The following is a 22,146-nucleotide window of genomic DNA, read 5'->3' as shown; positions in this document are numbered from 1 at the left end:
CACTTGCAATTCGTCTCTGGCTCATCCGCTCATCCTCTCTTGCCCGTTTCTTTTCCCCCCAGTCAGCCCGTTGTCTCCTCACACCTTCCTGCTACTCTTATGCTCAGGCATGCCTGCTCTGCCTCTGGAGACACGGTAGACATGCCGCAGGAACGTTCTCGGAGATGTTGCAGTAGGGTCATCTTTCCAGAGGTGCTCCTCCCCCTCGCTCACCGTAACGGTCATCACCGTTTCCCAGGTCTGCAGGGCTTCTCATGGGTCCTAACTGGTTCCACTTCCCCTCTCCCCTCCCTGTATGCATACCCCTCTGAGAAGGATTGCTCTGGTCTCCCATTTATTCAACTGTTCTAGCTTTGGCCCTTAGGAGCTCCTTCACAGTGCCTTTTTTCCCCCCTTATTAAGCATTTCCCTATGTCTAGCATTAGACAACACTCCGGGCTCCTCTTGTGCCTTCTCTGCCCCAGTCCTAGAATCAGTCATCGCTCCGGGGAGCCCTGGTTCCTATGATGGAATGGTCTTCGAAACCCAATCTTAGTGTTCCAAACCGGGCACCAGGTGTGCACACAGTTTACTAGGGTGTCCTTGCTTCTAGGCCCTCTCAGCCTGCACAAGGAAAGTGGAGTGTTCTACGGACCCGTGCAGATACATTGATCTATAGAGATCCTCTGCAGATGTATGAAGCTAAACCTGAGCTCACAGTGAGGGGTCTAACAAACCCACTATCGCACACATCATTCTAGCCTCCTCCCCTTACCCAACTGTAAAATCACACTCTAACAGGGAGAAACTTGGCTCTCGCCCTCTACTATCCATTGCGTTAGTTGTCCAAATCCAGCATCCATGTACAACGGTTTCAGAGCAGTTAACCAGTACCCCCAGGAGCCAGCTATCACTCCACATCCAGGGCCTATATACAGTTTCATTTGCCTTTAGTCATAAAATCTTCATTTCCAATGTTGATGAGCTCAGCATCGTTTCTTCTCCTGGGGGGGGGCGGGGGGACGGGGGTTAGGACAGACCGTTTTGTCACTGTCTGCAATCCATCCTGGGGCACCTGACCTCCTAAAATTGCATACATTAAGCTTCACCCTTTGTGCTAGGAGGTTCTACAGGCTCTGACCACTATAGTGCTATATAGATCCTACCACGGTCATAGGAAACACACTCGCTTAAGAAATTCCCTGTGCTTCACCTATTCAACCTTCCACACCCCCATTCCGCCAAATCCCTGGCAACCACCGATCCACTCAGCAGCTCTACACTTTTGCCTTTTTCAGAAAATCATATATGAAATCACGCAATATGTACCCTTTACGGACCGGCCCCTTTCCCTAACAAAATGCGTTTAAAGGTAGTTTGTTTTTGCATGGATTAACAGTGCAAAACACCGTCATCAAAATACTCATTAGTATTCCCTTGTCTGGATGCACCTCAGTTTCTTTATCCACCCCTCTTAGTGACATTGTGACTGCTCCCCATTTCTGGCCATCACTATCAAGTACCACAAACATTCCTATTCGGGGATCTACGTGGACCTAAGTTTTCAAGTCAGTTGGGTAAATACCTAGGAGCATCACTGTTGGATGGGAAGAGTATGCTTAGCTTTGGGAGAAAACACCCATCTGTCACAGTGGTTATACCATTTCTTAAGATCCCTTCAGGCCCCAAGTTTCCTTCCCACAGAGTTAAGCTACAGATACCCACTATATACCTGAGGCCCGTGCTATCCAGTATGACCACTATTCACGTGTGGCTACTGCAATTTAACAGTTCGTTAGCCACGCTAGCCACGTTTCAACCCTTCAACAGCCACACATGGCTAGCTCTATCAGATGCACAGGGATAGCCACACGCTACCGTATGAGATGGCACAGGGATAGCCATTCCCATGACTACAGAAAATTTACATGGAACAGTACTGCCTCGGCATATAGAATACAGGATCACTTACCCATACTCAACTTCAGTATGGATGCCCTACTTCGCAGGCACTCTAGGAGGTCTTGTGATCTGATTCACTCATCCTCTGCTGACATCACTCCCAAGAGACTAGGCAATTCAGTCACAGACTAATAGTTGGCAGAAGGTAAATACTCAAGTGTTTGCCGAATGCGAAGTTTGAAAAGAACACCGACTGGGGATGATAGCAATGCCGGCGACAGACAAAACCCAGGGGCACACCAACACGAAAGGGCCGTTACATAACGTTACGGGTTATTCAAAAGACCTAAAGAATATGTATTACAGGCAAGTTACCAGCTGAAGTTCATGCTACGAAGTCCGTAGGCAAGTCCAGCCCACAGTCTGTACCCGTGGCAGTTATAGAATGGCCTCTAGGATGGTTCTTATCAAGGCCAAAATTAAAGCAGTTTACCAGGCCCATATCAACACTTAATAAGAAATATTTATGTAACACTTACTACTAACCAGTTATTTCATTCTTTAAGAATTAATAATTTTTAAGTTGTACTTTATAGACATGTACTTTATCGAGGAGGAGATCTAGGATATAAAGATACCTAGAGCCTTAACACTGTCTGGGTGCGGGGCAATGTTCCCAACAGTGGGTACGTTTACAAAAAGTACCTTTCAGATCATTTGTGGGGCTGTATCAACTACTATCTACAGTGGGTTTTTTGTGTGCGAGTATCTAAGAGCAATTAAGAGGACTGAAATTTGGAGAAGTGATGTACATTGGTCAAATTAGATCAATCATTTTATTTTTTTTTTGTTTTTTAAAAGCTAGGGTATTGGAGCACCTGGCTGGCTCAGATGGTGGGAGAGTGCCACTCCCACTGTCAGGGTTTTAAGTTCGAGCCCCATGTTAGGGGAAGAGATTACTTAAAAAAAAAAAATAAAATCTGTAAAAAACAAAACAAAACAAAAAAAACACAACAAGGTATTGTCACAGCATGGAAAATCAAATTCCAATTCAGTTCCCTACTCTTACCCCTCAAGATTACTTTCAGAGTTTTACAGGATAAAGTACATGACAAAAATGTTGCTATTTTCTACATATATGAAGGCTCCTACCTTTTTTGTTTTTGTTATCAAATCCTGACATCTGTTGAAAGAAAATATTTTACCTTTATTCAACTGTTCAGTTACAATTAACAGACCAAGGCAGATTATAACAACTAAACAATCCTACCAGTGATTTGTAGAGACCGGATTCAGGGTTGATTTTGAGGAGTTCTAATAGATCTTGCATAGTAAATACCTTAAGGAAAAAAAAATTGAGTAGACATTTTACACTGATGTTTAAGCGATAAATTAGGATGTTCCTAAAGTTTAAGAATCACACTAACAATGTAAAACTGAAGTGCTTTCTTATACTATTGATAACATATTCAAGTCACGAGGATAAAATATTTTTCCCCATCACAGAATTAACCTCCAAATACTTCACAAAGATAATGGGTCTAACAAATGGTTAATGCCTTACAGATTACACTCAAATATCTGATGAACCAACGAATACATGTGTGAATCCCAGGGTCTTTCAATGGTAATCAAATTTTTAAAATACTACTGGTTCAAAATACCAAGTTTTAGGGGCGCCTGGGTGGCGCAGTCGGTTAAGCGTCCGACTTCAGCCAGGTCACGATCTCGCGGTCCGTGAGTTCGAGCCCCGCGTCAGGCTCTGGGCTGATGGCTCGGAGCCTGGAGCCTGTTTCCGATTCTGTGTCTCCCTCTCTCTCTGCCCCTCCCCTGTTCATGCTCTGTCTCAAAAAAAATAAATAAACGTTGAAAAAAAAAAATTTAAAAAAAAAAATACCAAGTTTTACCGTCTTTACAACCATGACTGACAAAAGCCTATCTAAAATAGTTTTAAACATTTTGGGTGGCTATTCTTAATCTGTATTTCTACTACAACACGCATCATGTACTAGGACTTCCCTCGGAACACTGACAGGGTTTTCCTTTCACGAAAATATTCTGCACGGCATTTTATAGTAAACACCTTTAAGTACATGAGCAGGTTAACTATTGCCGGAACAGCTATGTAACTGCCTATTACTCATGCAACATGCCCAACTGGGTCGTGTAATTAGAAACTTCAGGGCACCTGGCCGGCTCAGTCGGTAGAACACGTGACTCTTGTTCTCGGGGTCTTGAGTTCAAGCCCCACGTTAGGCACAGAGCTTCCTTTAAACAAACAACAGGGGCTCCTGAGTGGCTCGGTCTGTTAAGCATCTGACTTCGGCTCAGGTCATGAGGTCACAGTGCCTGGGTTCGAGCCCCGTGTCAGGCTTTGCGCTGACAGCCCGGAGCGTGCTAGGGATTCTCGATCTTCCTCTGTCCCTCCCCAGCTTGTGTGTGCACGCGCGCTCTCTCATGCTCTCTCCGATATAAACTTTAAAAAGTAACAAAAAAGCAAAAAAGCTTAAAGATTGAGGGACCCAAAAAGAACTCCTAATGTTAATAAAATTTGGTCGTTAATAAAGCATATTAAGATTCTCAGATACTAACACTGTTCTTATTTTGTTAAAACCTCTTAATAGGAAGCTTTTGGACAATTATCGACAAGATCAGGAGTGAAAACACAGAGACAACACCAACTGTTAAACTATGGACTTCAGTGAAGATGTGACCATGTAGGTCCCACTGTGGAAATGTATCTAATTATGTTGCTAGTAGGGCAGGCTGTGCACGAGTGGGAGCAAGGAGCACATGGGGTACCTTCCTTTCTGCTCAATTTTGCTCTGAACCTCAACTGCTCTAAAAAAAATTAAGTCTATTAAAAAAAATAGGCAGTTTGCTGTATCAACCCTTAAAATCAAGCAGGGCTAGATTTCTCTACCATTCCCATTGAACAGAAAGTCATCAGGAAAGTGGTAAAAACAGGTGTTTTAGTATTTGAGCATGCCACAGATTTTTACAAATGATTGTACCCTTCACTTCTCTAGTGTAATCCCAAGGAATCTAAGTATCTGAAGAGACTTAGTAAAAAGAGCATGTTTTAGAGATCTAGATTTACTGCCCAGCATCATTATTTACAAATCATATGACCTTGAACAAACTACTTCACCTCTCCAGAGGCTGGTTCCTCCTCCACAATGCAGAGGATACCTGTGGTGTCACCACGACGGTGACAAGCTTCCAACCGTCAACATAAATGGCAACTCTGCGTCTTAGACTACACAGATCGGGAGACCAATTCTAGCTCCAAAACTTAGTGACTGCGCATCATGATTTTACCCAAGACTAACGGAGCTTCCATGGAATTGGTAACGATATACCATCAAGTTTAGTACTCCTTTGCTCCTTTACAGAATGTAGGACGGGAACTCAAAGATGAGGGAGAAATGGACGTAGCTAGCCAAGGAACACTCGGCTATTACGCAGCACTTACTATTACCTAGAAAGAAGCTATTAACAGAAAATTCAAAAACAGAAGACTCAACACTTTACCTTTTCTTTGGCCACACCAGTTTCCGGAAAGAAAACAGAAAGCGAATACTCATAGCCACATCTCTTCAAGTGATCTGCCACCAGAGAGTTAGAGGTGCCTATCAGGAGGGCACTCCCTTCCACTGGAGCGGACTGGGACTGCACCTCTCCGTTCACGACAGGGTGCATCAATTCGTGAATCAGCTGCTTCCGGAGTTGTGTCTAGCTCAAACAACCAAAACCAAACAGGAGGGAAAACGTTTTGAGCAGAATCGCTCAACCGGAGTTATACAGGATTGACCCATGCATTAGAGTCCTCATTTCCAGTATGGTTCTAGGTCCAGGACCCAAAGTCAGGAGCCTTCCCCTGTACATGGTCTTACCCTCTGACACAAGTAGCCCACGGGGTTCTGAAAAAGAAACTTGTTTCACAGCTTCTGAGCTCAACTGGTGGTCAGCCAAACGCAGGCAGATTCTAACTTCACTTCCCCAGGAGCCCATCTCAGCATTTTTTAAATCAGGCTATCAAGTAGAGGAGACAATTCTGCCCATTTCTCACCTCTGTGGACTGTTGGAACGTACGAAAATATCAGGCATATTGGTTAGTTAAAATAAAGTTGAGTTCCCATAAGGGAAATCACATATGCAAGTGAAATGAGTCAACCCCAAAACTTACTAAGATGTACTTTCGCATCGAGTATTTACATCTCAAGACACTCAAGTACAGGAATCTTCACTTTGTAAGTGAGAAAATTAGGGTTCAAAAGTAGGTCAGTTTCTCAAGGTTTTAACACTAACGTTATTCATTTGGGCTTTAACAAAATTCCCTAAGTTACTCAGACTACTGGTATTTGTTCTCCTGTTTTGCATATCATCTGGAAACCTACAATTGGACTGAGCTTAAGAGTATGCTGCCGGGGGGGGGGGGGGGGGGGAGGGGGGGATGGGCTAAATGGGTAAGGGGCACTAAGCAATCTACTCCTATAATCATTGTTGCACTATATGCTAATTTGGATGTAAATTTTAAAAAATAACTTAAAATTACAAAAAAAAAAAGTACGCTGCCTAAGGGGGGCGCCTGGTAGCTCAGTCGGTTAAGCGTCCGACTTCAGCTCAGGTCATGATCTCACAGTTCCTGAGTTCCAGCCCCGTGTCGGGCTCTGTGCTGACAGCTCAGAGCCTGAAGCCTGCTTTGGATTCTGTGTCTCCCTCTCTCTGCCCCTCCCCCACTCACGCTCTGTGGCTCTCAAAAATAAACATTACAAAAAGATAGTAAAAAAAAAAAAAACAAAGTATGCCACCTAGACTTGTGGGATTCAGCAGTAAATATTCCCTATCAATTCATATTAATAGAATCCAAGAAACCAATTGAGTTCTTGTACCTCTTTTATCCTTCAGCTCAAGGGTAGAACGGTAGGTCATTACCAGTACAGAACAGGACTTAGTACACATCTCAAGTCCCGCAGTAAAACAAGACATTTTTACTCAGAGTACACATGCCCTGCTTCATCTAGTGTAGTCAGTAACAGAAATAGAACGAGAAATTATAGCATCCTCCACCAGTAAAATTTAAAGGTGATTTAATGAGATTTATAACATACTGAGTAACCTATTTAGACCCAGCTTCATTAATATAATGATTTAGGGGGTCTTGCACACAAGTACTAAAATAGGATAAAATTTAGAGGAGGAATAGAAGCAGAAAGTAAAACTAAGGTGGGTGGGGGGAGAAGAGGGCATTACAGATGAATCCCCAACTCAACAAACACAAAAGCACGCCAACCAGCCCTTGCTGGAAGGAAGTGCAAAACTGGCCGGGAGCTCTCCAGCAGCCAATGAGAAGAGGGAAATCCATTCAGAATTAATGTTCCTACAACAGAAGTAAGTACAATTATTGTGGGTGAGGAAGAGTAGGGACTTGTGGATCCTCAGTATACCTGCCTCACAAGTTAACAGTAGACTCAAAGTAAGGAACAAGAGTTGATAAAGCCCATTTAAGAGATCCAACTTTGTACTTCACCGCAAATACAAATTCTTTTCAAATACCCAAAGGGAATGTGAATTAGGCCACTAAAAAATTCAGTGGGTTTTAAGAATTAAAACTCACTCAGGCCACAGTCATTGAATGCAGAAAATAAAAATGACCTTAGACTTAGGAGGTAAAAATCTGTCTTGCCATTGGTTAGACTGGAGTAATAGAACCTGACAGCCAGCTGCAAAAAAACAAACAGTAGGTCTCCAGCAGATACACTCCATTTGTAAAGTGAGCAAGGCTAGCATAATCCTGATACCAAACCCAAACCGGGACAGCTTAAAAAGGTTCAGGACAGATTAGTATCAGTTGTGACTCCAGATCTGAAATAAAACACCCTCAAATCAAATCCAGAAGTAGCGTTAAGAGAAAATATGGCTTGGCCAGGAATCCAAGGACCATGCCACATTAGAAAGCGTATTAATGCATCATATAGGACAATTCCAAGTGGGTTAAAGATTTAACGGTTAAAAAAAAAAAGGGGGCTCTTTAAAAACTTAAGAGGTGAATATCCATTTTAGTGGAGAAGAACTGAGAATAATCAGCAAAAAAATAACAGATCTGGCCATATGAAAAATATAACATCAGGATTTTTAGAACCAAGTTAAAATTGAACACCGAGATAATGTACTGCTGCAAAACTGGAACACAGGTTAAGTTTCTATTAAAAGAAAACACCTCAGGGGGGATGGGCAAGGAACAGAAGTTGCCAATGCACAAAAAAACATGAATATCCAGAAAGTATGTGCAACCTCAATAATCAAAGGAATATTAAAATAAGGGTTTTCTGGGGCACCTGGGTGGCTGCGGTGGTTGGGCATCCAACTTTGATTCAAGTCATGATCGCACCATTCCCAGGTTTGAGCCCCAAGTCAGGCTCTGTGCTGAAGGCTCAGAGCCTGGAACCGATTTTAGATTTTGTCTCTGCCCCTCGCCCGCTCAAAAATAAGCATTAAAGAAGATTTTTAAAATAAGGGTTTTCCAATGTTTAAAAAAAAGTCATTGTAGCATTCAAGAAATAAGCATTGCCAAGTTGCTGGTGAAATATATACGATTACTACCTTTCTAGAAAAAGACTCATACCAGGAACCTTAAAACTGCTCATCCTTTTGAGTCAGTAATGCCACTTAACCCATCCTAGACCAAAAAAAGACAATTGAAGGAATGTGTACACCTGGGTAGAAGGTACATCTTCAACAGGGGCCTGCTACATAAATTACCCACACATTCAGACAGGCCTGTTATCATTGAAAATGAGGATTTCAAGGAACTTTCGAGGACACAGGAAAATGTTCACCACATAACATTAAAAAGGAGGGGTGCCTGGCAGGCTCAAAGGGTGGGACTCCGTGTCTCTGGTTTGTGGGTTCGAGCCCTGCATTGGGTATAGAGATTACTTAAAAATAAAATCTTTAAAAAACAAAACCACAATTAGTGTATGACAGATGACGTTCCTCCATGTTTTTTCTCTCTCAGTTGAATCTAAAGGTTGAGGTTACCAAAACAATGAGGGAGAAAGATTTTTTAAGAAGCTCACTTTTCCCTAGTTTGACTTTTTGAATATAAAATATACTTTTGAAATGTATACAATGAAAACACGTGAGCCAATCCTACTCCTTGCTGTTCATACAATGTGTACTAATATTTGCCGCCCAAATACTAATACATTTCAATCCACCTTAAGGGAAGAAATTTCTCATTCCCTAAATTATTCTATGGTAAGCAGTACAATGTTTCCTGTAGAATGCCAATATCCCTCGTTCAAAAGGGAGTACTATTACAAAACCACTTAGTCATTCAGGACTTGCAAGCTAGATTTATAAACCAAGTCCAACTTTACCAAAATGTGTTCCTTTGATAGTTACCTGCCACTACCTTAATGTCAGTCCGGTAAATCTATTATTTGAATAAGCCCTTTTAAGACGGCTCAAACTCTACACCATCTTCAAGACTTCTGTTCCAGAACAAAGAGTTTTGCAGGAACGTACAAAGGTAACTCACCAATACAACCTATGTCCTATTCTTAAAGCCCAAAACCTGGATAGGTTTCAATGGGGACTACCTGTTACAGATTACACTCGTCAAAGTTATGTGACAGGCCCAAAACAGATACCTTGAGCGTGTCCAGTATACCCCGATCCTTAAACGTCTGGTATAGCTTTTTTCGCAGTTCATCTTGACTCAACACGTCAGATGTGGAGGGCATGGCGAACTGGAAGAAAGAATGGCTACGGGTTACCCAGCGGGAGGAGGAACCATGAATTTCTGACGACAGACCAGTGGCCTCCGGGGAAACCTTAAGAGGCCAAGCGGGGAGGAGGAGGAGGGAAAAAGCTATAAAGAAAGCAAACAAGAGGCCACGTTTCCCCTGGTCCCCGAGGAGGAGACCAGTGTAGGTACCTGAGACATCAGGCGCCGGCTTCGCCGCGAAGCCCCCTCCAGCCCGGGCTGCCTCGGCCCAAGTTGACAGCCAGCCCCAGCTGCAGGCTCAGGACGAGGCGAATCCCTGCCTTCTGAGCCCATGCTCTGCCTGGGTGCGGGGGGAAAAAGGAAGGCAGTCGGGAACGACAAAACCGTTCAACGGTTTAATCGGCCTCCCGCTCTGAACCAGGAACTCTGGCAAACACGCACTTCCTTTCCCCCGAGGTTCTCACGGGTGGGAGGGGCCGCGGTTCACGCGCGGCTTTCCCACGCAGCTGGAGGGCGGGGACCGGTAGTGAGGCAACAAGAGAAAACAAAGTACGACTAGGGTTCGCCCGACTCAGCGCTGATCCCGCCCCTCCCCGACGCTGCCAAGCCCAACGGCCGTTGCCTGGAGGACCACGGCGCACGCGCGTTGCCGCGCGGTCCCCTGACCGGAAGTCCCTCCCACTTCTCGTGAGCCCTCAACCGCGCAGTCTCGCGAGCATTGCCCAGGGAGTTCCCATAGAGGCTGCCGAGCGCGGGTCTGCGGCGGGAGCGGAGTGGCGGTTTCCGTCGTCAGCTTCTCCCAGCAGGTAGGGAATGGAGTAAGTAGGGGACGGGAGCTCCCAAGGACGTTTCGGGGCCCGCGTGACGCGGGTCTTGGCCTGGTCCCCCCACCCCGCCCGCGGGCAGCCGGGCCGGATCTGGTCGGCCCCGGGGCGGCTGAGCTTATCACAGGCCGCCCGGCCAGGGCACATCGCGTTTCAGCCTGCAGGCGTCGGCCAGCTCAGGAGCTTGGCTCCATCTTGCCTTTTTGTAGGTCATTCAGCTAATCGGATTTGGTTTTGTTTACGAGGGTACTGTTGTCGTTTGGAGCTGGAAAATTCATCGTGGGCCCTGTCCTGTGAGAGGAAGGGTTTAGTCCTCTCAAAGGCAGCCTGGTAGTTCTATTTTAATTGTTGGAAAGTGCTCAGTAACATTGACCCAAAGGAGTTTCCACTTGGCCTCAAAGGAGCAGCCCAAGACTCGGCCTCCGGCGCGATTTGAAAGATCTGTTTAGTCCAGAGTTAAGTACGTGGCACTCTCGTAGCGTACTGCCCTTTCCCAAACCCCCAGAAGATGTGGCTCATTGATCACAGCTAGCTTTCGTGCTAGAACTTTGTCTCCATGTTAAGTCAGTACCAGGTCCCGGCAGTCACTACTGGTTAATGAGAACAGCACCAGCAGGGGCCAATTTGCCATCCCTAGTCAAATCTTTGCTTTGAGATGACATCTATTCTATTTGATGGTAAGATCCTGCTCTTTCTCACTCTCCACCCCCAGAAAGGTCTTCCCCTACCCCCCTCAGCTTAGACATCCTCTGTTCCTGCACTAGCTCTTTCCAGAGCATTCCTTCCAACCCAGTTCAAAGTTTTTAGAGGAAGACTGCACTAGTGGGGAGGAGCTGAGAGAGGGAGACAAAAATTCCAAGCAGGCTCCGCACGGTCAGCAGAGCCCGATCCCATGAAACCATGGGATTGTGATCTGAGCCAAAATCAAGAGTCAGAGGCTTAACTGACTGAGCCACCCGGCAGCCTCTTTAAAAAAAAAAAAAAAAAAAAAAAAATCATGCTTTGGGGGGCGCCCAAGTGGCTCAGTCAGTTAAGCTGACGACTCTTGATTTAGGTGCAGCTCATCATCCCAAGGCCGTGAGCTCTAGCCCCATGCCGGAGGTCGGGCTTTGCACAGGGTGTGGAGCTTGCCTAACGTTTTCTCTGTGCCCCTCCCCTGCGTGCAGGCACATTAGAGAGAGAGAGAGAGAGAGAGAGAGAGAGAGAGAGAGAGAGAGAGAGAGAGACAGACACACACACACACACACACACACACACACACACACACGAAAAATGGTTGAAAATCATGCTGATTCAGCAGACCTGCATCTTGTTACTTCTGTACCAGGTGACCTTTCTTCCCTTTTCCTGATGGTAGTGTAAGGTGACTTTTGTTTTTCTAACCGGACACATTCCCATTCGTTTTGTGATTTTGCCCTTCTGATGCCAGCCTCACAGATTTGTGGTCTCATTTTTATATTAAAAAAGGGCTGGGGCCCCCGGGTGGCTCAGTCGGTTGTGTGTCCGACTTCGGCTCAGGTCATGATCTCATGGTCCGTGGGTTTGAGCCCCACATCGGGCTCTGTGCAAACAGCCCAGAGCCTGCTTCGGATTTGGTCTCCCGCTCTCTGCCCCTCCCCCCCACGCATGCGGTCTCTCAAAAAAAAAAATGAACGTTAAAAAAAGAAAAGTTAAAAAGAAAGGCGGGGGGGGGGGCACTAAGGTTTAGATAACCTGTACGCCTAGCTTGGGACTTGAACTCACAACCTTGAGATGAAGAGTCGCTCGCTCCTCCAGCCGAGCCAGCCAGGCACCCCATCATCGCCCTAGTTCTTCCATCACGTAGACACCCTCTCTCCGTTCAAGGTAGTGCAGAGCTTGTTATCACTACATTAATTTTAGTTGTCCGTCTCCGGAGCAGCTCAGGTCAGCATAGCCATCAGTGACGGCTGCTGTTCGCACCCCGGGGAGAGTCCAGTCTCTGGTCATGGAGGGTTTCTTCACGAGCGCCTCAACCTCAGCTTCATACAAAGGTGCAGTTATTTCATCACAGACTTCTGTTAGGCCTCTAGGACCAGGAGGGCCTCAGCACTAGAGCATTCAGAAGATTCTTTGGTGCATCGAGGCTAGTTAATCCCGGCCTGCCTCTCGTTCCCGTGTTTTCAGCTTTGCCCGACCGCTCGCAGCTGTTGTCCCTACCCGCGCAGTTCCCCCCTGCAGGCGTGGAGCCCTTCCTACGTGCCGGGCTCCCCTGCAGGCGTGAGGGATGGGTGCTGGGAGACAAACACAGCCTCCGTTCTCTACGTCATCGTCCCCCAGCTGCCTAAGTAGCTTCCCCTTGCCGCACCCCAGCCCCTCATTCCCCTCCCTTGGGCCTTTCCCACAGTGCTTTGAAAGCTTCCTCCCGTGGTAAGCGAACTCCCTCCGTCCTCAGTCTCCCTATAGAACGCACCTACCTTCTGCTAGCACTTCGAGTATTTCCTTTTTTTCCACTCCTGTAGGCTTTTCAGCCTTGACGTCTGTTTTCTGCTCCTGAACAAATCCTCCCCAGTTGAGCGGTTTCACCAACGTGAATTTATTCTTCCAGTTCCGTAGCAGCCTAGAAGTCCAGCACGGGCCTCCCCGGGCTGGAACCCGGGTATCCGCAGGGCTGTGCTCCCCTCTGGAGCAGGAAGCGTGGCTCTCTTTGTGCTTTCCAACTTCTCGAGGCCGCGCGCGTTCCTTGGCTCCTGGCTCTTTCTTCTATCTTCAGCCCCGCCAGCGTGGCGTCTTCGTGACCCTCCTTCTGACTTTTCGCGTGGGCCTCTCTCTTCCACCTTTAAAGAGCATTGTAATTATATTGGACCCACCTGGCTCGTCCAGGCTCCTTTCCCGATCTTGAAGTCAGCTGACGAGCGCCCTCAGTTCCACCTGCAGCTTTCATTCCCCTCTGCCCGTACATTAGCACTCGCAGGTTTTCGAGATTAGGATGTGGACACCGAGGGGCGTGCTGTTCTGCCTGCCACCACATGTTTAGAAGCGACGTGTTCGTTTCATCCCTCTTTTTTCCCTTTCCTATTTCCTTTCTTGGCGAATAGACTCATCTTGATATTCTGCTTGATCATCTCAGTCAGGCATTTGGGAACATCCTTGGTTCTTGCCGCTTCCTCAGTTCCCCAGTTTAATCCGTTGCCAAGTTCCGTGTAGCCATTTCCTCCACACCCCGAGACCTAGTCGTCCTTGGAGATGCTTGAAGGGACCCTGTTTTGGGTGATGGGAAAATCGAGCAGACACAGACACACACACACACACACACACGGCAGTTGCTTTATTTGTATTACATACTGTAGCTCTAAGTAATACTTGCTTTGCAGATGGAGGGAAGGTTGAAGAGGTTGCAAAGCTTTAAATTTTTTTTTTTCCAACGTTTTTTTATTTATTTTTGGGACAGAGAGAGACAGAGCATGAACGGGGGAGGGGCAGAGAGAGAGAGGGAGACACAGAATCGGAAACAGGCTCCAGGCTCCGAGCCGTCAGCCCAGAGCCCGACGCGGGGCTCGAACTCACGGACCGTGAGATCGTGACCTGGCTGAAGTCGGACGCTCAACCGACTGCGCCACCCAGGCGCCCCAGGCGCCCCGGAGGTTGCAAAGCTTTAAAAACGTTTCAAATCACTGTTCTAGAGCTGCACCGTCCAATACAGAAGCCACTAACCACATGTGGCCTTTTAAATTAATGAAAATTAAGTGAAGTTCCAGATTCAGTCTTGCAGACACAGTAGCCACCAGCGGCTACCACATCGGACGGTGCAGACATAAAACATCCACCCTGCCGCCGCCTCCCCCCCCCCCCCGAAACTTGAGTGTATCAGCACAGAATTCTAAAGTGCGTCTCCCTTTTGCCTACCACCTGGGCATAATAAGCCTCAAATATTAAAGGAGTAACCTTCCAGTTTTTCCCATAGAATCCGGTAGTTACAGTACTCCTTCAGCTGCTGTGAAATTCTTGGCAGTTCAAGTTCTGCCCAGCGGGACGGTTTGCGACATAACCTTTATGTGGTTATGGTTCCTTCGGTCCCCTTTCTGTTTATCCTCACCCTGTACTGACACTCTGCAGGTATAGGAATGAGGCTTAGCTTCCTTCTACGTGTATAGTGTGCTGCTGCTGCTTAAGTGTTCGTACCGAACGAATTAAGCCGTTCCCTTGGCACACTCTAGCCGTGAAACCTATTGCAATTAATGAGATCATTGTCGACTTTGTTGACATTTCCAGCTCCCATCCCCCTTCCCCTTGAGAATTTCTTTCTTTTGAGAATCACTGCTGATTCTCCTGGTTCTGCGTAGCTTTTATAGCATTCCTGCTTGTGTTTGTTACTCAGTTTTACTGTTTGGGCCTTTTTCTCATCTTCCCCCTCAGACTTTTCTGTAAAGGGTCGGATGGTCTCTGTCGGAGCTGCCCCACTCTGCCATTCTGTTGTCGGGCAAAGGCAGCCTTAGACCGTAATGAAAGGGTGGACAAGGCCAGATTTGGCCTGCGGGCTGTGGTGGGCCAACACCTGCCCCAAATAACGTTTGAAGTCCTCTTGGCCTCATCGTGCCCAAAGAACGTCCCATCTGCCTTGTCTTCCAGTCGTGGGCCTTCCAAGTCCAGAGGTAAAAGTGCCAGCTGTCCCTCGATTTCCTTAACAAAGGTTGTGCTGGTTAGGAAATACGTTTCAGGTGTTCTGATGTTCTCTGTGAATGAGCAGAAGTCCCAGTGTGGCTCGATGAGCCCTGGGCTCTGACATGTGTCACCGTACACTCCGTGAGACTGTATACTCTCAGGTAACCAGACTGCTGCCCCGTGTGGAGGCCGTAAGGGTCCACACACCTCCATGTGCGTACGCTCCTCCATGCTGTTCTAGATCACATTTGCCGAGCACCTCCCGTGAGCCAGATGTTGTTGTGCCTGGTGCTTCGCACCCCTGATGTTGGGGTGGTGAGTTCAAGCCCCAGGTTGGGTATAGAGATTACTTAAAAATAAAATTTAAAAAAAAAGAAAAAAAAACAAAGGAAGACACAGTTTTATATTCTAGAAAAGATGGAAGAAATCATAATCCAAAAAGAAAGACATCTGAGGCATTAAGAAGTCTTAGAACTAGGATTAACAGGTTTGCTGAAGAAATAAAATGAAGACAAAGTCAGGGGGGAAGCAGTCGCAGGGGAGGATCCGTGCTTCTGTGGCTTTTAGCATCATCAAAATCTGCACGGACAGACAGATGGGCGGAAGGATTTCTGTATGTATTTTTAGCACAGGGTCTCTGGAATCAGACAAAGCTAGGTTCAGGTCTCGCTCTGCCACTTACTGATGATGTGACCACAGGCACGGACCTTAACCTCCCAATGTCCGTTTCCTCCTGGTGGAAGAAACAGAACGATGATGGATCCCTTAGAGGGACCTTGAGGATTACACAGCATCGGGAGTTGCACGCTCCGGGGACTGAGCCAGCCGGGGGCCCCATGTCTTCCTTTCTTAGGAATATTGCTGGAGGAGGAGGCATATCCTAGGCTCCTGTACTTGCAGAGACTTAGATTTGTATTATACATACTTCAGGTAGGAAGAGGACAAAATCACCCTTCATTCGTTTTTCCCATTGTTAGTGCTAATAATGCTAACTGGTCCAGTCCGAGTTTGGCCCAGCTTACTCTGAATATTCTAAACTCTCAGGTCATGAGGATGTTGTTATGATTTTGTATCAGAGGTCTTCCAGGTTCCCTATGAAAACTCAAGTACTGGATTCTACAGGACATATCCCAGGCATGTAATCCGTATAGTCCAAAAGCCAAATGTCTATGGCAGTAGAGTGGAAAGCACGACAAGCTTTGTGGTCCCTGCTACAATGTCAAGTTTAAGGAAAAAATTGAATTCTAGACTTCTTGTTAAACCTTTTTGGTTTTCAGTATGGAGTACTGAAAGCGTGTGTTATTTTCATTTAATTAGGAGCTATATTGAAGACAATGTCTGGAAGCTTCTACTTTGTAATTGTTGGCCACCATGATAATCCAGTTTTTGAAATGGAGTTTTTGCCAGCTGGAAAAGCAGAATCCAAAGTGCGTAAGGAAACATAAACAATTTCGTAAGCGCGATTTATGCTGTTGCAATTATAAGGGTGTGGTGTGATTTTACAGCCGGGGGAGGTCTGGACCGGGGAGGTAGCTGGAATCCACCACGGTTACATGAGGCTTGCTCCCCAGTCCCACAGGGTGATAGAAGCCAGTGAGGGACCGTCCTCTGAGTGGTCGACTCACCCTTACATTCCGCACACGCTTGGCACAGACGAGCAGGAGGCCCTGGGTCTCTTCTCTGACACGTGCTTCCCCGTGCCCCCCGTTCTGAAAAGCTGCTCCGTGAGCGCGTAGAAACACACTTCCAGCTGCTGTGGGGCTGGAGGAGCAGTTGCTACTGACCGGAAATGCCACGGAAGCGCATTCCGCCCAAGTGACATTTCCATCAGGACCTACGCGGCAGGTCCATTTACACCTGGGAGGGTTGAAGGACCCTTGCCTCCGTGTCCCCCCGCTGCCCCTGAGACTGGCGCGGTTTGCAGGGACCTTCTGCACCACCCACTGACTGGGTGCCCACATGCCGTCCTCCCCGGCGACGCCACCCAACTTCCTTGTTGCCGTTCAGAGTAAACGTAGGGTCTGCAGCATCCCTGGGGGCCTCCCATCTCTCTGTACTCGTCTGTGTTGCTGATGAACTGCCGGCAGGTTATGCTGTGTCTCTCCCAGCTTCCAGAATAAGCTTTCACGTCCTTCAAGACAAGAATTGAGTTTTGAAATGAATCGTAACGCATAATGTCCAGCGTATGATGCTTTTCAGCTACTTAAATCTTGCCACTCAAATGCGTAGGAATTTGTGTTCTCTGTCAGGTGCTTTGTCGCCCCAGTATTTTCCCACATCCACGTGAGCGCGCGGCTCATTACGACTCTGTGTCGGGGTGTCTCCGCACAACGGTTGCCGTGTGGCACAGGGCTGCTTACGTGGTTTCTGGGGCACGTAAAAACACTTTGTGGCGTGACTTGACCTTAGCCCTTCTGTTACCACTCACCTTCTTAAGGCAGTTCTGCGTTTTTCTTCTGACCTCGTGACTGGTCATCCACGCAAAGTGAGGGAAGCACGGCGGTAAGCCGGACACCAAATAATCTCTTTCTCTAAGGAGTAAATTCGCTTCGCCACGGTGATGTGCGCGAGGTAAACCTGCCTGGCTGCGCGGGGGATCCCGAGGCAACTGGCGGCCCTCCCCCAGCCCGGTCCAGGAACCGCGTCCTCAGCAAGCAGGTCATATTAAGGTGCCTCTCCCAGGGCCCACCCGACCGAGCACCGCGGACCGGGCGGCCTAGAGTAACCGAAGCTCGTGGCCTCACGGGTCCGAGCACGAGGCGGGGGCAGGGCCAGCCCCCTCCGAACGTGCCAGGGAAGGCCTGTTCCAGGCCCCTCTCCTAGCTTCCGTAGCCCCTGGGCTTGTGGTGGCAGAACTCCGGTCTTTGCGCGGCCTGCTCCCCGCGCGCGCGTCTGTCTCTAAACCGCCTGTTTTAGAAAGGCACCAGGGATCCCGGGTTAGGGGCTGTCGTGCCCTAGCAGGCCGACCACGTCTGCAGTGACCCTCTTTCCAAATAAGGCCACGTTCTGAGGTACTGGGGACGCGGGGTAGGACTTCGGCATAAGAATTCAGTTCAGCCCATAAGAAGTGTGCTTTGAAAAATCTATCTGGAAATAGAGAATTCCACGGGAGTAAGACCATTCCAGGTTGAGAATTCCCGCTCCGCACTGTGGTGGGACAGTCCCGCCTCTCCCAGTGAAGCCCACGTGAAGGACGCTCCGCTCTGACGGGACCGTGTCCTGCCGCTGAGACAGGTGCCGGCTCACAGCCGAGGCGGAGCGTGGCCTCCTGCCGCTCCCGGGTCCCCTGTCACGTGAGCTCCGTCTGCCTGAAAGAGGCCTGTGCCAGGCCTTCGAGAGCGCCACCTCAGCTGTCTCGTGTCCCCCGCTCACCCTGTGTCCCCCGCCCCCCGCTGACCCTGAGACCCAAGCCAAGGTCACCTCTAGTTCTCCACCTCCTCGGCTCCAGCCTACCTAAACTGCCCTCCTTTATCCATAACCACTTACGTATTTTTTCGCGTCTTCCTCTAAAAAGATGTGAATGTCTTTTTTCTTTTTTTTTTTAACCTCCTCTTTCTTCACATGCTTCAGTGGTTACTGAATTTGGTAACTTCCTTCTTGCAGAATTAGAAAAATAATCTGTATAATTTGTTGAGCACGTTCCATTTACTAGTGGGTTGGCTGTTCCTACTTGTTGACTTTTAGCTACCAAATTAAAAAGCAGACTGTGAGATGAAAACACTTAAGATCTTTTGTAAGTCCCATGACAGTAATGAAGTAAAAGCAGAAAATGCTCCCCCACCCCCGAAAACTGCGTAGAATTTACAGAATGAGATGGTGGCGTTCTCGATGCTGTCTGCAAATATTAATCTGCTGCTACTCACACTGTCGTCTAGGATGATCATCGTCACCTGAACCAGTTCATAGCTCATGCTGCTCTCGACCTCGTGGACGAGAACATGTGGCTGTCGAACAACATGTACTTGAAAACCGTGGACAAGTTCAATGAGTGGTTTGTTTCAGCGTTTGTCACTGCAGGTCATATCCTTACCTTTGTAACGAAGGTCTCCAAAGGTTGGGGTAACGAACTAGAACAACATGGGACCTCGATGCCAGACTACGAGTCTGGGGACTTCAGAGTGTCGGGTAGAAATTGCCATTTAGGGGGCTACTTTTATATTTTTTAACAGGAAAAAACCCCACATTTTGTTTAACGGATAATTTTAAAACCAAGTCTCCTATAAAACTAAGGTTAATCTGAAAGATACGGTTGATTTTACTTTATTTTATAGTTATTTTCTAACTTTAAAAATTATGTTTTCTTTAAGATAAAAACCTAACTTCAGACCCAGTTTACGTATTTTGCTTTTCCGTCACAGAATAATACAGTGCATGTGACTAATTGGAAGGGTATCCTATCACCTGAGTACTTTTCATTTTTCACTTCTAAGATTATGCCTTAATTATTTTACATATGAGATTCATTATGCTTCATGACATAAGGCAAGAAGATGGAATAAAGAACTTCTTTACCGATGTCTACGATTTATACATAAAGGTATGGTGTGTTCTGTTTTCAAATCCGATTGTAGAAAGGGATTGCAACTGTGACCGGAAACTGGCCCGTGGCAGCAACTCCCTTATATACGGTGGTTTCCAGCTCAGACTAGCTCTGCCCCCGTCAGAAGTAGCCCTTGGTAACTCCCCCGTCGGGCATGTCTTCCCCGCCAGGCTAACGTGTACTTAGGACAGAACTCGTGCTGGTTATTTTTAAATTGGTTTCAGTTTCCCCCTTTTGGCACATAGTTTTGATTTTATCAGGGAATCCTAAAAAGAGAAGGAAGCAGGCTACATGCATAAGGGAAATTGCTTCATAATTTTAATCTAAAATGTTCTCCATCTGCTTTACAAGTAAGTTACAACGCAGTGACTATAGATCATAAACTGGTGGGAAGTTTACCAAACAGTCACTCAAGGAGAATGATGCCACTCGCCTATCTTGAAGCTTAATTAGAAAAAATAAAATATTACTAGGACGTCGGTGGTTAAACTGCACTGCCAGAAGTATGTTCTTAGTAATTTAAGTGTTCTGTACTTCGACAGGATTTTTTTTGCATATCAGCACAGTTAATATTCCTAGTGAGAAGTAGCAGATAAGAATCTTTAGCCCTCTTACAAAGATGGACAACGTCAAGTGATTTAAGCTGTAAAAACTGGTTAACTCCTTTTCCTTATTAGTGATTCCATTTAACAATTTTCTCCCATATATTATGATATAGTCATTACACTGTTTGAGAAACTGATCACTTAGCCATGTGTTAAAGGACAGTATTGAAAACCAGATTGTTAAAGAAATTATGTAAGAGTAACCTAATAGCAATGTGGTATAACTTCTTTTCTTTAACTATGAGCATATGGTAGATTTTTAGTTTCATGTAGCCAAAGGGCCTTACTGATTAATCCATATATTTATAACGAATGTGAGAAGATTAGTATTTCAGACGCAGGGTGAATCCTGAAAGTTTGTTTAGCTTCTATGGGCAACACTTATCCTACCACCATTAGTTTGCCATAAGTACTTCTCAAAACTAAAACCCCAAGGCAAAAATTTCCCCAAGGGGGCGTTACTGTTAACAATGGAACATTTTCGTGCAACTTGAAAACATGATCTTCAGACTTTTGTTTTGGATGTCTTTGATGATTTTATTTAAAACGTTAAAATAATTTACTTCTAGAGATCTGTGATTTGTCAGCCTTTTTACTTTGACAAGTTCACTAATGCCTTCGTCTTTCCTAGTTCGCAATGAATCCATTTTATGAACCCAATTCTCCTATTCGATCGAGCGCATTTGACAGAAAAGTTCAGTTTCTTGGGAAGAAACACCTTTTAAGTTGAATGCAGAACTGGAAATAAACAACGTCACTACAATGGGGTATTCTCAGGAATGTGTACATTGTAAGTAACTTGAGTAAATAGCCTGGAAAAGTTTTACCTGTGGTCTAAATTTATCTAAACCTAATGAAAATCCTTATATATTTCAAGACAGTGCATTCAGTTTCTTAACGATTGTCAATAGATCGATATTTGCTTGTGAACAGTGTTATTTATAAACTCTTTATAACCTTGAAAATGTCTTTATTCTAAAAATTAAGAATAAGCTTTTGACTTGACTCATTCAGATAGCTCGATCTTCATGTCGCGATCCAGAACCAAATGTCATTGTCAGGATTTGGTAGACAGATTTAAAGCTAAGTTTCTGCAGTAGGGAATGAAGCTGACGGCACGCACATGGGCCTCGATACGTGTAGAGACGTTGTTACGAAACCACACAGGCGGCATACGTAGCGCTGCCCGGAAGCGCAGCGGTTTTCACGGTGCCAGATGCCACACGCCTGCCTCGGTCAAAGACCGGGGATAGTGATTGTGCTATAAATCTAGAATCCTGGGTCCAGGTCTGTAAAATGGGAGGCCGGGACCAAAGTAACAGGTTATGTTCTCATACTGCCTTTCCCTCAGACAGTAAACTAAAGATTAAGTGAACCGGTGGATAGTTCGATTAGTAAAAAATTGTATCTGTCAGATTGTTAACAAAGAAACGTTTATATTGCGTTAACGTTGGCATTCTTTGCTCTTTGGGCTGTACGCCAAGGGGGCGGGGAGAGCTCTGCTGTGATAAGTGGGATCTTACTGTAAACTGGTAAATGTCCACTTAAATACAAGTACTGTGACCACATCTGTTCCGTGCAGATGGCGAGCACTGGCAGAATTGTGTTCCATCCCGAGTAACTTGGGCAAGTAGTTCTGTTTGGTCTCATACCCTTGTGTGAGGCTGGTGCCGTAATTGCTTGCCCCATCTGTCTCTCTGGTTTCTTCAATAAAGGTGTTTGTCCGAGAGCGTGGAGTCTCGTAAGCGCCGCTCACCCGCCACTGCTGCTGTTGTGGCCCTCTTTCCCCCAGTGAAGGTCTGCAAACCGGATCTTAACCCATTTTGCAGAGTTCGGAGCGCCTCGGACTAGGTGCCGGAGGGGAGCTGTGGGGGGGGGGGGGGGGGGGGGGCCCCGCTGACCGGCTGCCGGACGGAGCCCGTGGGGACCTGCTGCGCCCTT

The 22,146-nt window shown here is 46.6% G+C and overlaps 2 protein-coding genes across 8 annotated transcripts in view; one reads left to right on the top strand and one right to left on the bottom strand.

The window, feature by feature from the left end:
* The window catches only part of OFD1 (OFD1 centriole and centriolar satellite protein), a 42,297-nt gene extending 32,224 nt beyond the window's left edge, over positions 1 to 10,073 (bottom strand). For 2 of the 7 annotated variants that reach the window (XM_030305157.1, XM_030305156.1), the window contains exons 1-5: positions 9,827 to 10,072; positions 9,540 to 9,638; positions 5,416 to 5,616; positions 3,152 to 3,220; positions 3,034 to 3,064 (exon numbers count right to left, since the gene is read on the bottom strand). In XM_030305157.1, coding sequence (XP_030161017.1) covers positions 3,034 to 3,064; positions 3,152 to 3,220; positions 5,416 to 5,616; positions 9,540 to 9,638; positions 9,827 to 9,949 — 523 coding nt within the window. In that variant the 5' untranslated portion in view covers positions 9,950 to 10,072. Of the gene's footprint in view, positions 1 to 1,951; positions 2,851 to 3,033; positions 3,065 to 3,151; positions 3,221 to 5,415; positions 5,617 to 9,539; positions 9,639 to 9,826 lie in introns of those variants that run through there. The other 5 variants (XM_030305159.1, XM_030305160.1, XM_030305163.1 and 2 more) reach the window with 5 other exon arrangements.
* A 257-nt stretch (positions 10,074 to 10,330) lies between these two features.
* TRAPPC2 (trafficking protein particle complex 2) lies at positions 10,331 to 21,934 on the top strand. Its single transcript, XM_030305655.1, has 5 exons — positions 10,331 to 10,422; positions 16,378 to 16,487; positions 18,936 to 19,080; positions 19,512 to 19,597; positions 20,837 to 21,934. The coding sequence occupies exons 2-5, from the start codon at positions 16,395 to 16,397 to the stop codon at positions 20,933 to 20,935; spliced, it is 423 nt and encodes a 140-aa protein (XP_030161515.1). The 5' UTR covers positions 10,331 to 10,422; positions 16,378 to 16,394; the 3' UTR covers positions 20,936 to 21,934.
* The last annotated feature ends 212 nt before the right edge of the window (positions 21,935 to 22,146 follow it).

Source organism: Lynx canadensis, chromosome X (genome assembly GCF_007474595.2).
Source record: "Lynx canadensis isolate LIC74 chromosome X, mLynCan4.pri.v2, whole genome shotgun sequence".
Lineage (NCBI taxonomy): Eukaryota > Metazoa > Chordata > Mammalia > Carnivora > Felidae > Lynx > Lynx canadensis.
Note: the sequence above shows the minus strand (reverse complement) of the source record. Positions and strands in the feature narration are given on the sequence as shown.